This window comes from Solea solea, chromosome 3 (genome assembly GCF_958295425.1).
Source record: "Solea solea chromosome 3, fSolSol10.1, whole genome shotgun sequence".
Lineage (NCBI taxonomy): Eukaryota > Metazoa > Chordata > Actinopteri > Pleuronectiformes > Soleidae > Solea > Solea solea.
The window spans coordinates 23,379,980-23,395,538 of NC_081136.1; the positions used below are offsets into that span (position 1 = coordinate 23,379,980).

Sequence of the window (15,559 nt, forward strand, 5' to 3'; positions counted from 1 at the left end):
ATGTGTCCAACTTTGGCCACCGTGCATAACTCCTTGCCAATGCTTTCATTCTGGACACCCCCAGGTGGCACTGATGAAGCTGTCTCTTCTTGGCCTCAGTCCCCATAAAACACACCCATTCTGGATACTGAGTTCATGTTTCCTGATCTCATGGGGGCAAACACCTCCCCTTTTAGTTTTGATGACCAGTCATTGAGTACCATCTCCTGCACCTTTGAGAGAACTGGATCTTTGTCTGTCCATGCTCTCACCTGATCAACTGTCACCAACTGTCAGAACTCTGTCTTCCGGCCCTTCCACTTCAGGTTTCTCTGGTAGAGGAAGGCATGTCTGTATTGCAATGATTGTTTCCTTCTTTATACACTATGTATACACTACTGTGTATTCGTAGGCTCTCAGGATTGCTACCCACCTTTTGATTCTGGGTGAGGCCATTTGTGGTATGGCTTGCACTGGAAAGTGACAATAATGGCTTGAGCTCGTTCACTATGGTGAATTTCTCTCCATAAATGTATTTGTGTCCATTTTGAGTTATTTATAGATTCTGAAAGTGTAGTTTCTAAGCTTTCCATCGATGTCTAAATATTTGAAGAAGATGTGGCTACTACAATGTTGTCACTCCTCAAACTAGTTTTGTGAGAAATCAATATTTCTCAGCATTTGTACAAAGTTATTATAATTTTGCATGCATACCAATTAGTGATAGTGTGTGGGGATTATGATGCATCAAATTGTGTAGTGAAAATTAAGCTAAAGGACTGGGTCATAATTGGTGCTTTCCACTGAAAGAGCTATTTTGCATTTCAACATCCATGTACATGCCGGCGAATCTCTTCATGCTGAAACAAGGGTCTGTATCAGTCTAGCGTTCTACGCATAAATACTTGTATTCTTTGAGCGATGATTTGTACATTTGTGAGGAAAGATAAACCTCCTCATATCATCTCCAGCAAGTTTCCATGGTAACATTTACAAGTAGCATGTTATGCCCTGCCCCTACAGTCTGCCCAGGTAGGCGGTGTGCAAAACTAAACAACATAAGTCAATAAAATTGGTGATGAGGTGATGGAACTGAACTCAGAAAAAGGATGAACCAGGTGGAAGTCATGAGGGTACATTTATACACCAGCTACCTTATGCTTGTGTTGTCCTCCTGCTTTTCCCCCACTGTGTCTTCTTTTTATTCCTCCTCTTGTCAGTCACAGGGTCAGTTTCATTTAAATGGAATACACAAAACTGGAGATGTCATCCTAGGTGGAATTTTTCAAATCCATTTCTTTGCTGCCTATCCTGACCTGTCCTTTACCTCAGAGCCACATCAGCCAACCTGCTATGGGTGAGTCTGAGGGGGTAACAGAAAGATGAAGGTGTTGGAAATGTTGGAAATCTAGCATGATTTTTTTTTCTTCTGATTTTCTTATTATTAATGTGTAATAATGATCAAATCTTTTGGATGTATTACAGTCACACTCTGGGTGCTGATTTTGTTATTATTTAATAATAACAAAATCAGCACCCAGAGTGTGACTGTAATGCGATTGTAATGAATCGCATAATGCAACTGTAATGAATTTACGATTTAAAATATATTTCACAGCTACAGATAGTAGCTGTGAAATGTATTTTAAATCATAAACAGTTATTTTTATGTCAGTTTTGATGTAGCAGGATTCAAACAGGCTCAGACCATGGCCTTTGCTATTGATGAGATCAACAGAAACTCCAACCTGCTGCCTAATGTGACTCTGGGATACAGTCTGTATGATAACTGCCTCCAAATAGGAATTGGCACAGCACTGACCTTAGTCAGTGGTCAAGAAGAGCAAGTTGCATTAGAGGACAACTGTGTAGGAACTCCTCCAGTCCTAGGGATTGTGGGCGATTCTTCCTCTACTCGTACTATTGCCATATCCACAGTCATAGGTTTGTACAGAGTGCCTCTGGTAAGTTTTTACATGTTTCAACTCAGTTGTTGTTTAACATAAATTTAATTTGCCGATTAAAAAAAAAAAGAGAAAAAAAACAAAGTTTTAGGAATTCAATACAGGAAAGTTGTTAGAGTAAGAAGACTATGACTTTTTGTTTTCTTCGACATATAATCTGATTTTTTGCAGGTGAGTAATTTTTCCACATGTTCCTGCCTGAGTGATCGACAAAAGTTCCCATCTTTCTTTAGGACGATCCCAAGTGATGCTTTTCAGGTGAAAATCTATCCGTAGGAAAGTTGTGTATCACTGTATCTTATGTTACATAATTTAGTTGTTGTGTGGTGTCAGATATACAACACTTAAAGTCAGTGATTGAACATGAGTGTTTGATGAACTTGTTTAGCAGGATTTCTAGTGAAAGATGATTCCAGTCTGTGCACTAATCCCTCTGCTCTGTGTCCACATAGGTGAATGCTATTATTCAGATTCTAAAACACTTTGGTTGGACTTGGGCAGGTCTACTCATCAGTGATGATGATTATGGAGTCCACGCTGCCCGGTCCTTTCACTCTGATCTGGGTCCAGCTGGTGGAGGTTGTCTGGCTTACACAGAGATTTTGCCCTGGGGTGACGACCCTGCTGAACTAAGGAGAATAGTGGATGTGATGAGAAAATCTACAGCTCGAGTGGTGATCGTGTTTGCACATGAGGGTCACATGATTAACCTCATGAAAGAGGTCAGTCCTGACACAGTATTGTTGGAAAAACCTTTTAGCCTGTAAACAATAGGTTTCATTGATGATGTTGCACACACTGCGAGTTTTAGAGCAAGATAGTTTACCGGGACAAGTTCAATTTCCCTGTAATACTCTGGAAAACACACATTTGTATATGACATCAACTGTGGAAACTACACTTTACTGGTATAAAAGTAAGTATTTATATACTTGTTATAATGCACAGGTGGTGAGGCAGAATGTGACAGGCCTGCAGTGGATGGCCAGTGAAGGCTGTTCATCAGTTGATGTGCTCCAGACTCCACAACTCATGCCGTACCTGGGTGGAACTCTGGGTATCTCCATCCGTCGAGGAGAAATACCAGGACTGAGAGACTTCCTGTTACAAATACATCCTGACCTACATCACAACAACATACATGGACAGAGTGTAGTGAGAATTGACCTTTCAATCAGATCAGATATTTGCAAAAATAATATTAATAACAAATCAAAAATATAAAACCTTAAATATTTTCAGGTGAATCAGTTTTGGGAACACACATTTCAGTGTAGATTTGCACCACCTCCAGCAGGTTGGGTGGAAGCTGGAGGAGAAGTATGCACTGGACAGGAAGTTCTAGAGAATACGGAGAATGAGTTCCTCGATGTTTCAGACCTAAGGCCAGAGTATAATGTGTATAAGGCTGTGTACGCTCTGGTGTATGCTCTTGATGACATGCTGCAGTGTGAGCCAGGGAGAGGACCTTTCAGCAACAACACCTGTGCTCATTTACAAAGAATGCAGCCATGGCAGGTGAGATAACAGTTTAAACTCCATCACTTAATTTCACTTAATCCTTTGTATTTCTTTTATAACTGAATTAAAGCATGCCTCTTTACAACTGGGTGAAAATTTGGCCAAAGTTTGTATTCAATCCTAATGAGATGAAACTTAAGCCCAGTTCACCTGAATTATACCATTTTCGTGTGTTCACAGAGGTCCACTAGGGTCCGTGTGATGTAAGCTTCATCGTCTGCCCATTTCCACACAGTTTGAGTTTGCGGACTGTATGCTTTGACTGCACATGCTTTCTGTAACAGAACACCTAAAATTGAAGTTCGTGGCACTCTTGTTTTGGTCAAAAGCAGCAGTGAGAATAATAAACATGGTAACTTGCTTGTGTTTATGTGAGGAAGCCCCCCACACATACAACTCAAATACAAGAACAGACTGCGTTTCATTTTGTCACCCATGTTAACAAATAAGGGTGTTCACACAGCACACGTACTTGTGGATTCCCAGCAAAAATAGACAGAGAAAATATCCGTTGATAACAATATTGATATTCTACCAGCACAATTACATAAAACTGACACCTCTCACTGGCATTTTTGTGTATAGGCTGAATCTGAACACATGAAAAACACAAGTATTATAAATAAATTGGAAAATGAAATCATAATCATATTGGCGGAGGGAAAGACAAAACAGCAGTGACACACGACGCATGCAGTGGGCTTTGTGTTTTTTTTCGCTAGGTATCGCTATTTTCACAAAATACTTCAGTCCTAATGTGGCCTTAAGCACTGTTTTCTTGTCTGTCCATTCATATGTCCATCTGTTTTTCCTTTAGTAAACATGTTATCAAAGAAAAGTGTGACTCTGTTGGTCAGCCGAGGTAAAAAATTCAAGTTGCCTTTTTGTTTTTCCTTACATGTCTAATACTATTATCCAAAGCTTTTGTATTACTTGAAACAAGTTAACTTCAAAACAACATTTGGTGATCAAGTGTCATTTGATGAGAATGGTGATAGTCTACCAATATATGACATCATGAACTGGGTTTGGCTCCCGGATGGAAGAACTAAAATTCAGAGAGTGGGTGACGTTAAGAGGTCAGCCTTTAAAGGCGAAGAACTCACACTGGATGAAGACAAAATCTTCTGGAACTTTGAATCCAAACAGGTGACTTCTTATTTTTAAGACTTTGTTGCTGCACTGATTGGGCTGAATTCATACTTCATATTGTTTCTAAAAGTCAGCAGAGGTCTACTTTTGTCCGTCAACATGAATGTCATCATCTACCCATGTCCATGGATGTTTGTGCTGACTTTTTGCTTCATGTAAAACATCACCTTCCATTCCAGTTGGGGGGAGCTTATTGTTTTTGTTAAAGAAGAGACAAAGAAATAGACAATAACCATACATTGCTTTCTTGAGGTTAAACAAGGAGGATTGTTGGTACCCACACCTGTATAACCCATTAGTCAAAGAATACAAGGACATATGTAACGGGTAGTGAGTGTAAACAGTAATGAAGGAGATATTTATTGAATAGGTGCAGTGGTATCGGGGAAGAGCACGCTGTCGGTATCGCTTATTAAACAGAGAGCAAACCAATAGCTGCCGGTGCACACAATAATTTAATGCAAGTTATTTTTTACCGGAGTCAACAATGCAGGGATAAAACTCTAAAAATGGGGGTTAACCAGGTAACCGCATTAATGTCCATTATAAGAGACGTCTGTTTCTGTGTCTTAAAAGAAAAGTCTTAAAAGCTTGTCAGACTGGGAGAATTGGGTCAAATGGGAGACTCGCGGCGGCGTCAGGTCTCTCTGGTGCCTCGGCTATTCCAGCGTCCTGGAAGCCACCTGGAGGAGACCAAAACACTGCCAGTACGGCCGTCCGGTAGCACAGTGCCCTTACATAGGGATGCACACACACACACGCACACACACTGTGTTACTAATGGCCCAAAGGGATAATCACACACCAGGCAGAGCGATTAAGCTCTGCCGCTGCGGTTGTGACATGTCGTAACACTCTGGATTTTCCGTCGCCGTCACGAACTAGGTGTCTTCCACCTCGCCTTTCTTTCTCTCTCTGCCATATTTCCCGGTCTCTCGTGTTCTCTGCTCCACACGCTTCACCTCGCCACTGTCTTCTGTGCATTCGTTATTCTCTTTCAGGTTCAAAGACCCTGTTCCACCGCCGTTGATTGGTTACTGTTGACAAGGACAGAATCTCCACGTGCAGTACATTCAACATTTTATGGTGTCTTCGCAAGCGGTGGGACATTTCTAAAACATGCAATAAAAAGTTAAAACACTCTGGTGAATAAAACCATACAAAACTCTTAAAAAATACAATATTAAAATAGACAATAATCATCAATAAAACCAGTCCCAACTGCCCTGTGACACATACAAATGAAACCAAACTTCTGGCTACTGAAATGAGATGTGAGATTGAGTTTGCATGCATACGTATATTGAGTATGACGCTCTGCTGACATGGAACATGGGGGGTATGAAGGGGCCTGCATGAAGGATAGAATAACACATTTTAATATTTCTCCACACAGCCTCCTCGGTCAGTGTGCAGTGAGAGCTGTCCTCCAGGTACCCGCATAGCAAGAAAGAAGGGGGAACCTGAGTGTTGTTTTGACTGTGTCCCTTGTTCTGAGGGAAAGATCAGCAATATGACTAGTGAGTGAAGTTTTAAACGCCACAGTTCAGAGATGTTTTATAAACATGTATCTCATCATTTTCCATCTTTTTTCAGACTCCATGGAGTGCACCACGTGTCCAGAAGATTTCTGGTCCAGCCTCCAGCGTGACCACTGTGTTCCTAAAAAAACAGAGTTCCTCTCCTACCATGAGCCTCTGGGTATCTGCTTGACAACCACCTCACTGTTGGGCACGTTTATCTGTGTTGTTGTTCTGGGCATCTTCATCCATCATCACAGCACACCTATAGTTCGTGCCAACAATTCAGAACTCAGTTTTCTTCTCTTGGTGTCACTCAAATTGTGTTTCTTGTGTTCGTTGCTCTTCATTGGACGACCCAGATTATGGACTTGCCAACTAAGACATGCAGCATTTGGCATCAGCTTTGTGCTTTGTGTCTCATGTATCCTGGTGAAAACCATGGTGGTTCTGGCTGTGTTCAGGGCCTCCAAACCAGGAGGTGAGTCCAGTCTGAAGTGGTTTGGCACTGTGCAGCAGAGAGGGACAGTTCTGGTTCTGACTTCTATTCAAGCAGCAATCTGCACTGCCTGGCTTGTCTCTGCTTCACCAGTGCCTCATAAAAACACCCAGTATCACAGTGACAAGATAGTTTATGAGTGTGCAGTTGGGTCCACAGTTGGTTTTGCAGTTTTACTTGGTTATATTGGTTTACTGGCCGTACTCAGTTGTTTGTTAGCTTTTCTAGCAAGGAATCTTCCTGACAGTTTTAATGAAGCGAAACTTATCACTTTCAGCATGCTAATCTTCTGTGCAGTGTGGGTAGCCTTTGTCCCTGCTTACATCAATTCTCCAGGCAAATATTCAGATGCAGTGGAGGTATTTGCCATCCTAGCCTCCAGTTTTGGCCTCTTGGTGGCACTGTTTGGACCCAAATGTTACATAATCCTGTTGAGACCAGAGAGAAACACAAAGAAAGCCATCATGGGTCGAGGCACCACAAATTAAAACCGTGAACACTGTTGTCCCTCTGTCTGATCGTCTATATTTTTGAAGTGAGTCATAATTAACAGATCACAATACAGGCAATAACGATGGGTTTATGAAAATACATCTGATATTCTATAATCTATCCTAGGTTAGTACTTTTAGAAGTGTGGCTCCGGACCATAGAGGCTAAGTCGATCCCTGTAGCTCCTTTACTTCAATCAGCTCATTTTTATTTACAAATAAAAAACATAAAACTATTTAATATAAACACAAAATTGTCCAAGTTTTGAATGAAAAGGAGCAGTAAGAAGAATTGCCCCTTTATTCCAATTAAGCAATATACATTAATTATTGTTAACAAAATTACAATAATTCAGTTTTTTGCTGTTCACGGCAAGAAGAATCGTCCTAAATAGAAGACACCAGTTCACCATGACAGTTCGCCAGTCCATCGCAGGGCAACATAAAGAGACCATTCAACAACCATTCACTCTCACACCTGAGGTCAATTTAGAAAGACCAATTTACCTAATCCCCATATTGCATGTTTTTGGACTATGGGAGGAAGCCAGAGAACCTGGAGAAAACCCACACATACACGGGGAGAACATGCAAACTTGATGCAGAAAGGCTTTTGTTCCAACTAGGGCTCGAACCTGGGTCTTCTTTCTTCAAAGGCAAGAGTGTTAACCACTACACCAACTGTGTGGCCCATAAGCATAAATATGGTCAAAGTAAATGTCGGTGCGTGGTTAGGTAAAGACAATGTCAACCTCTGCAATTTTCACTGGGTCCCTACCTAATGTAACCACTGACGACATGTATAGCATGTTATCATTTAGCTGCTGGTTGTTGGTGTCCTTTGTAGATAACTGGAATAACTTCTGGGAAAAAGCTGGTCTTATGAGGAGAGACATCCAGAGTTGAGCACCATCTTCAGCGGCTGGAGATGGTGCTTGGCTGGCTCCAAAAGCAGGGCCTTCGAGAAGTGTGCCTTTTTCCAACAGGAGGTTGGCTATTTGGGGCATTTCGAATCAGGGAGTTGTATTGGACCCCAAGAAGATTGAGGCTGTGGCTAACTGGCAGCGCCCCACTCACGTTTCTGAGTTGCGTTCCTTTCTGGGTTTTGCCAGCTACTACCGGCGTTTTGTAAGTGGCTTTGCCAAGCTGGCTGAGTTAGCAGGCACAAGGTCAAAGAAAGGGCCAGGCTTGGCTCTGGGTGCTGCATGGACACCTCAGTGTGAGGAGAGCTTTGAGGGTTTGAAATCAAGGTCCAGTGCTAACCTACGCTGACTTTTCACGGAGATTGCCACCAGCCACAGTGGCCTAGGGGCTGTCCTCTCACAGGAGACAGACAGCGGTGTGAGACCGGTGGCCTACGCCAGCAGAGGTCTTCGGCCCACTGAGCGCAATGTGTCCAACTACAGCTCTATGAAGCTGGAATTTCTTGCGCTCAAGTGGGCCATTACAGAGAACCCATTGAGCTATCTCAAGTCTGCCAAACTGGGAGCCACTGAGCACAGGTGGGCTGCCCAACTTCCCGCTTTTGATTTTGATATCAAGTATCGTTCAGGCTGTAGCAACAAAAATGCGGATGCACTGTCGCGGCAGTATACACCCGGTTCCCACCAACTTTCAAACTCCTTGCCGGGTACTTTGGCCCCCAGCAGCCTCCAGCAGCCTCCAGCAGCAGCTTTCACATCATTGGAGCCCTCTCGGAATGGGTACGAGAAGGTCCTGGTCATGGCGGACATGTTCAGTAAATTTACAATGGCCATCCCCACTCGGGATCAACGGGCCTCCACCATGGCTCAGGTCTTGATCTCTGAATGGTTTTACAAGTTTGGTGTCCCGGGCCGCCTGCACTCAGACCAGAGAGTTTGCTGATTCATCAGCTCTGCCTTTTGTACGGTGTTGTTTAATCCCATACCACCCCGTACCATCCGGCGGGTAATGGTCAGTGCGAGTGGTTTAATCGAACTCCGCATAACCTTCTTCGGACCGTTCTGGTCTCCCGGAAACGGGATTGGGCTGCCTGTTTGCCACAGGTGCTCTATTGTTATAACAACAATTTGTACATTGCCTATTCATAACATAACATACATTATCTCAAGGCACTTTACATGGTAAGGTCCAGACCTTCAAATTATTACAGAGAAACCCAACAGTTCACACAATGAACAAACAGTTGGTGTCTCAAAGATGTGCAGCATCTGCCTTGACCAATTAGAGTGAAAGGAAAAATAGGGTATGTGATGAAAGCTTTACAATTAGGGATCATACCTACTCCCAAGGGAATCAAAAAAGTGAACTGCTCCTTTTCAAGAACTCATACGTAGTACCTAATGGTAGCTCAGGATAAAACAGGCAAACCTGTAAAAAGCTGACCAGTTCATGTGTTTAAGGTCTTCCAGACAGCCAAAAACCAAAAACTGTGTGGTGAAAATTAGGCTAAAGGACTGAGTCACAATTGGTGCTTTCCACCGAGAGCTGCTTTGGATTTCAACATTCCTATACATGCCTGCGGATCTCTTTATACTGAAAGAAGGGTCTGTGTCAGTGCTCCACGCATGGATATTCGTACATATTTGTGTATGTCCTTGTATTCTTTGAGACATGATTTGTACATTTTTGAGTAAAGTTAACTTTACTCATAAACTTATAAAGATAAACCTCATATCATCTCCAGCAAGTTTCGATGGTTACATTTACAAGTAGCATGTTATGTCCTGCCCCTACAGTTTCTGTCTGCCCTGGTAGGCGGTCTGCAAGACTAAACAATATTGTCATAAGTCAATAAAATTGGTGGTGGTGATGGAACTGAACTCAGAAAAAGGACGAACCAGGTGGAAGTCATGAGGGTACATTTAGACACCAGCTACCTCATGCTTGTGTTGTCCTCCTGCTTTTCCTCCACTGTGTCTTCTTTTTATTCATCCTCTTGTCAGTCACAGGGTCAGTTTCATTTAAATGGAATACACGAAACTGGAGATGTCATCCTAGGTGGAATTTTTCAAGTCCACTTCTTTGCTGCCTATCCTGACCTGTCCTTTACCTCAGAGCCACATCAGCCGACCTGCTATGGGTGAGTTTGAGAGGGTAACAGAAAAATGAAGGTGTTGGAAATGTAACAATTTAGCATGATTTTTTGTTCTGATTTTCTTATTATTAATGTGTAATAATTATCAAATCTTTTGGATGTGTTACAGTCACACTCTGGGTGCTGATTTTGTTATTATTAAATAATAACAAAATCAGCACCCAAAGCGTGACTGTAATGCGATTGTAATGAATCGCATAATGCAACTGTAATGATTTAACGATTTAAAATACGTTTCACAGCTACAGATAGTAGCTGCAGTATCTGTAGCTTTGAAACATGTAGCTTTGCTCAATTACAGTATAATACATTTGAAATCGTAAACATTTATTTTTATGTCAGTTTTGATTATTTAGGATTCAGACACGCTCAGTCCATGGCCTTTGCTATTGATGAGATCAACAGAAACTCCAACCTGCTGCCTAATGTGACTCTGGGATACAGTCTGTATGATAACTGCCTCGAAATAGGAATTGGTACAGCACTGACCTTAGTCAGTGGTCAAGAAGAGCAAGTTGCATTAGAGGACAACTGTGTAGGAACTCCTCCAGTCCTAGGGATTGTGGGAGATTCTTCCTCTACTCGTACTATTGCCATATCCACAGTCATAGGTTTGTACAGAGTGCCTTTGGTAAGTTTTTATGTCATTCATTCATGGTTTTTAAAAATAAATTCCATTTGATTTTAATGCAATATTTTTTAAAGTTGGTAAATATGAGAAATTCAATACAGGAAAGTTGCAAGATTTAGCAGACCACAACCATTTTTGTTTTTCGTGGATACATGAACAGATTTTCTTTGCAGGTGAGTTATTTTGCCACATGTTCCTGCCTGAGTGATCGACAAAAGTTCCCATCTTTCTTTAGGACGATCCCGAATGATGCTTTTCAGGTGAAAATCTATCTGTAGAAAAGTTGTGTATCTCTGTACCTCATGTTACATCATTTAATTTGAGAACCAATCTGCAGAATGCAATACATAATCTATAAGAACACTGCTGAATTTATTTCAGTGAGAGATGTACAATATATTGTGTATCACTGGTCAAGTTATGTGTTTTATGAGTTTTGTGGTGTCAGATATTCAACACTTAAAGACTGTGATTAAACATGAGTCTTTGATGAACCTGTTTAACAGGATTTCTAGTGAAAGATGATTCCAGCCTGTGCACTAATCCCTCTGCTCTGTGTCCACATAGGTGAATGCTATGATTCAGATTCTAAAACACTTTGGTTGGACTTGGGCAGGTCTGATCATCAGTGATGATGATTATGGAGTCCATGCTGCCCGATCCTTTCACTCTGATCTGGGTCCAGCTGGTGGAGGTTGTCTGGCTTACACAGAGATTTTGCCCAGTGGTGACGACCCTGCTGAACTAAGGAGAATAGTGGATGTGATAAGGAAATCTACAGCTCGAGTGGTGATTGTGTTTTCAAATATAAGTCGTATGATTATCCTCATGAAAGAGGTCAGTCCTTTAAGAGATATGTTGTAAAAACCCTTATAGTCTTTGAAAAACAGATTTTGTTACTAATATCTTAATTGTAATTTGCTTAAATTGCTGCAAAGAAGGTTTTAAAGTAATTTGATTGACCTGGACAAATTCAACACTTTTTTGTGTATGACATCAACTGTGGAAACTACATTTTACTTTACTGGTATGAATTTATATACTCATTTTAATGCAATGTACAGGTGGTGAGGCAGAATGTGACAGGTCTGCAGTGGATGGGAAGTGAAGCCTGGGCATCAGTTGAAGTGCTCCAGACTCCTCAATTCATGCCATACCTGGGTGGAACACTGGGTATCTCCATCCGTCGAGGAGAAATGCCAGGACTCAAGGACTTCCTGTTACAAATACGTCCTGACCTGCATCACAACAACACAATGGAGAATAGCATGGTGATAGTTTCCCTCTGACTTGGTATTTGTGAGAATAATATACTGGCATTAATTCCATAATGAATTGCGTTGCAGGTGAATCAGTTTTGGGAACATACATTTCAGTGTAGATTTGCACCACCTCCAGCAGGTTGGGTGGAAGCTGGAGGAGAATTATGCACTGGACAGGAGGTTATAGAGAATGTGGAGAATGAATTGGTGGATGTTTCAGACCTCAGGCCAGAGTATAATGTGTATAAGGCTGTGTACGCTCTGGCGTATGCTCTTGATGACATGCTGCAGTGTGAGCCAGGGAGAGGACCTTTCAGCAACAACACCTGTGCTCATTTACAAGGACTGGAGCCATGGCAGGTGAGATATCAGATTACACCCAACTCTTAATTTAATTTCATCCTTGTTCTCAGTTCATCCTTATGTAAATCGGACTTTCCATTTCTTGTTTGAAATCTTTGGGGAATATTTTCATTTTTGGTTCAAATGTTTACTTTTACTCACCATGCAAATGTTAATAGAGAAATTGTGAATGTGCTGGTCTAATGACAACACAACCACTGGACATTAGTTGAAGTTTTCTTTTTGATTTTTCTTCTGTGTCTAATTCTGATATCAAAGCTTGTGTATTATTTGGATAAAGTCAACTTCACGACAACATTTGGTGATCAAGTGTCATTTGATGAGAATGGTGATGCCCTACCAATATATGACATCATGAACTGGGAATGGCTCCCTGATGGAAGAACTAAAGTTCAGAGAGTGGGTGACGTTAAGAGGTCAGCTTTCAAAGGTGAAGAACTCACACTGGATGAAGACAAAATATTCTGGAACTTTGAGTCCAAACAGGTACTTTTCATATTTTTTTAGACTTCACTACCCTACTCTGGGCTAAATTTATACTTTTCCTTGATACATCTGTAGAGCTTTGCTATGGTCAGTCTGATGTGGTTGTTGTTACCCACCCATGTCCATGATGGTGCAGGTAAACCCTAAATGAACATGTGGCGAGCGTAAGGAAGAAACCTAATGAAGTGATTAATGTTGTTAAAGTTAAGGAGCCGACAACGCTACTTTGGGACTTTCACCCAAAGATTGATTTTACCCCAATTGAAGGACACGCAAGTGAATTCTACTCAAAAATGCAGGAGACGTGATTCAAAATGTTAAAATAATGCACACTTTAATAAATCTTTTAAAAGCACAATGTGTTCATTCAAACCAAAAAAAATTATCTGTTCGGGCTTAGGCTAGTGGTGAAATTAAGCTAGTGAGAGGAGGAGTCTAAATTAAAAATACTCAAATCACCAGGTTATGTGACAGGCACACACACACAGTGAATACCGAAATCCCAGGGGACACAGCACGCAGGAAAAACGGACACCTCCATCCAGGTCACCAGCACCACCACCGGCCTTGGCACTAAAACAAGATACAGAAATTAATAACACAAATCTTATGTACAAACTAAACAAAATATAAATTGCCCAGAATAGGAAAAAAACAAAGAAAATACCACAAATAACTCAAATAAAGAAAATAATAACCACAGAGTAATCAAACACAAAATATACCAAAGAATTACGACTGGGCAAATTATACTACCAAAACGAATTTACATATAATTCCCCAGAATAATTAAAGAAAATAATAAACATATAAATCACTTAAATAATATGCCCGAAAAATGTATGTAAACACAGCAGTAAATGAAATCAAAATAACCAAAATCAATCTCAGAAATCTCATGTATGCAAGCAAACATGAATAGTGACTCTCTGCAGATAAAAAATATGGAAAAGTATGAAGGAATCTTTGAATATAATAGCAGCTGCTGATTTTTCTCCACACAGCCTCCTCGGTCAGTGTGCAGTGAGAGTTGTACTCCAGGTACCCGCATGGCCACAAAGAAAGGAGAACCTGAATGTTGTTTTGACTGTATCCCTTGTTCTGAGGGAAAGATCAGCAATACAACTGGTGCGTGTAAACACCACAGTTCAGAGATGTTTTATAAACATGTATCTCATCATTTTCCATTTTTTTTTCAGACTCCATGGAGTGCGCCAGTTGTCCAGAAGATTTCTGGTCCAGCCCCCAGCGTGACCACTGTGTTCCTAAGAAAACAGAGTTCCTCTTCTACCATGAGCCTTTGGGTATCTGCTTGACAATCACCTCACTGTTGGGCACATTTATCTGTGTTGTTGTTCTGGGCATCTTCATCCATCATCACAGCACACCTATAGTTCGTGCCAACAATTCAGAACTCAGTTTTCTTCTCTTGGTGTCGCTCAAATTGTGTTTCTTGTGTTCGTTGCTCTTCATTGGACGACCCAGATTATGGACTTGTCAACTAAGACATGCAGCATTTGGCATCAGCTTTGTGCTTTGTGTCTCATGTATCCTGGTGAAAACCATGGTGGTTCTGGCTGTGTTCAGGGCCTCCAAACCAGGAGGTGAATCCAGTCTGAAGTGGTTTGGTGCTGTGCAGCAGAGAGGGACAGTTCTGTTTCTAACTTCTATTCAAGCAGCAATCTGCACTGTCTGGCTTGTCTCTGCTTCACCAGTGCCTCATAAAAACACCCAGTATCACAGTGACAAGATAGTTTATGAGTGTGTAGTCGGGTCCACAGTTGGTTTTGCTGTTTTACTTGGTTATATTGGTTTACTGGCTGTCCTTAGTTTTTTGTTTGCTTTTCTAGCGAAAAATCTTCCAGACAGTTTCAATGAGGCCAAACTCATCACTTTCAGCATGCTGATCTTCTGTGCAGTGTGGGTGGCCTTTGTCCCTGCTTACATCAGCTCACCAGGCAAATATGCAGATGCAGTGGAGGTATTTGCCATCCTGGCCTCCAGTTTTGGCCTCTTGGTGGCACTGTTTGGACCCAAATGTTACATAATCCTGTTAAAACCAGAACAAAACACAAAGAAAGCTATCATGGGTCGAGGCATCACAACATATCAAAGTTAAAACTGCTGTCTCTCTGGCTGCTCCACTCTGTATTTTAAATCTGAGTCATATTTACCAGATCACAATGCAGGCAATAAAGATTAAAAAAATACAGAATTTCCTGTTGGATTTTTATCTAACAACTTATTTAATGCATTATTTCTCCATTTGTTATCTTTATTTAGTCATTTCATATTAAAATCTATGTATAGACATGAAAACAAGGAGCACTTATGAAACACTTTTCAAAATAAATAAAAGACATACCTAGGGCTGCAAGCAGCAGTAGTTGGGCCCTAACTTAAATTATGTTTTCTTTAAAAGTCTTACTTCCTGTAGCCAGTAGATGGAACTGTTACTATACTTGATTATTTTGTATGGATGTCTGTGAAGGGAAACTGAATGTTGGTGAAGATACAGTGCACCACCAAATTGCAGTCCTTTGGCATTTTATGGGCAATCATGGACATTTAGTGTCAGGCTATGACCAAGATTCTGATAGCATTTCAAGTAA

At 41.2% G+C, this 15,559-nt stretch overlaps 1 protein-coding gene across 1 annotated transcript in view; it reads left to right on the forward strand.

Annotated features, from left to right (window-relative positions):
* The first annotated feature begins 652 nt into the window (after positions 1-652).
* LOC131456149 (extracellular calcium-sensing receptor-like) overlaps positions 653-15,559 on the forward strand; it is a 33,578-nt gene continuing 18,671 nt past the window's right edge. Inside the window, exons 1-8 of the mRNA XM_058624209.1 lie at positions 653-1,336; positions 1,655-1,943; positions 11,010-11,096; positions 11,404-11,673; positions 11,901-12,107; positions 12,183-12,458; positions 12,720-12,947; positions 13,952-14,075. Coding sequence (XP_058480192.1) covers positions 1,089-1,336; positions 1,655-1,943; positions 11,010-11,096; positions 11,404-11,673; positions 11,901-12,107; positions 12,183-12,458; positions 12,720-12,947; positions 13,952-14,075 — 1,729 coding nt within the window. The 5' untranslated portion in view covers positions 653-1,088. The remainder of the gene's footprint in view (positions 1,337-1,654; positions 1,944-11,009; positions 11,097-11,403; positions 11,674-11,900; positions 12,108-12,182; positions 12,459-12,719; positions 12,948-13,951; positions 14,076-15,559) is intronic.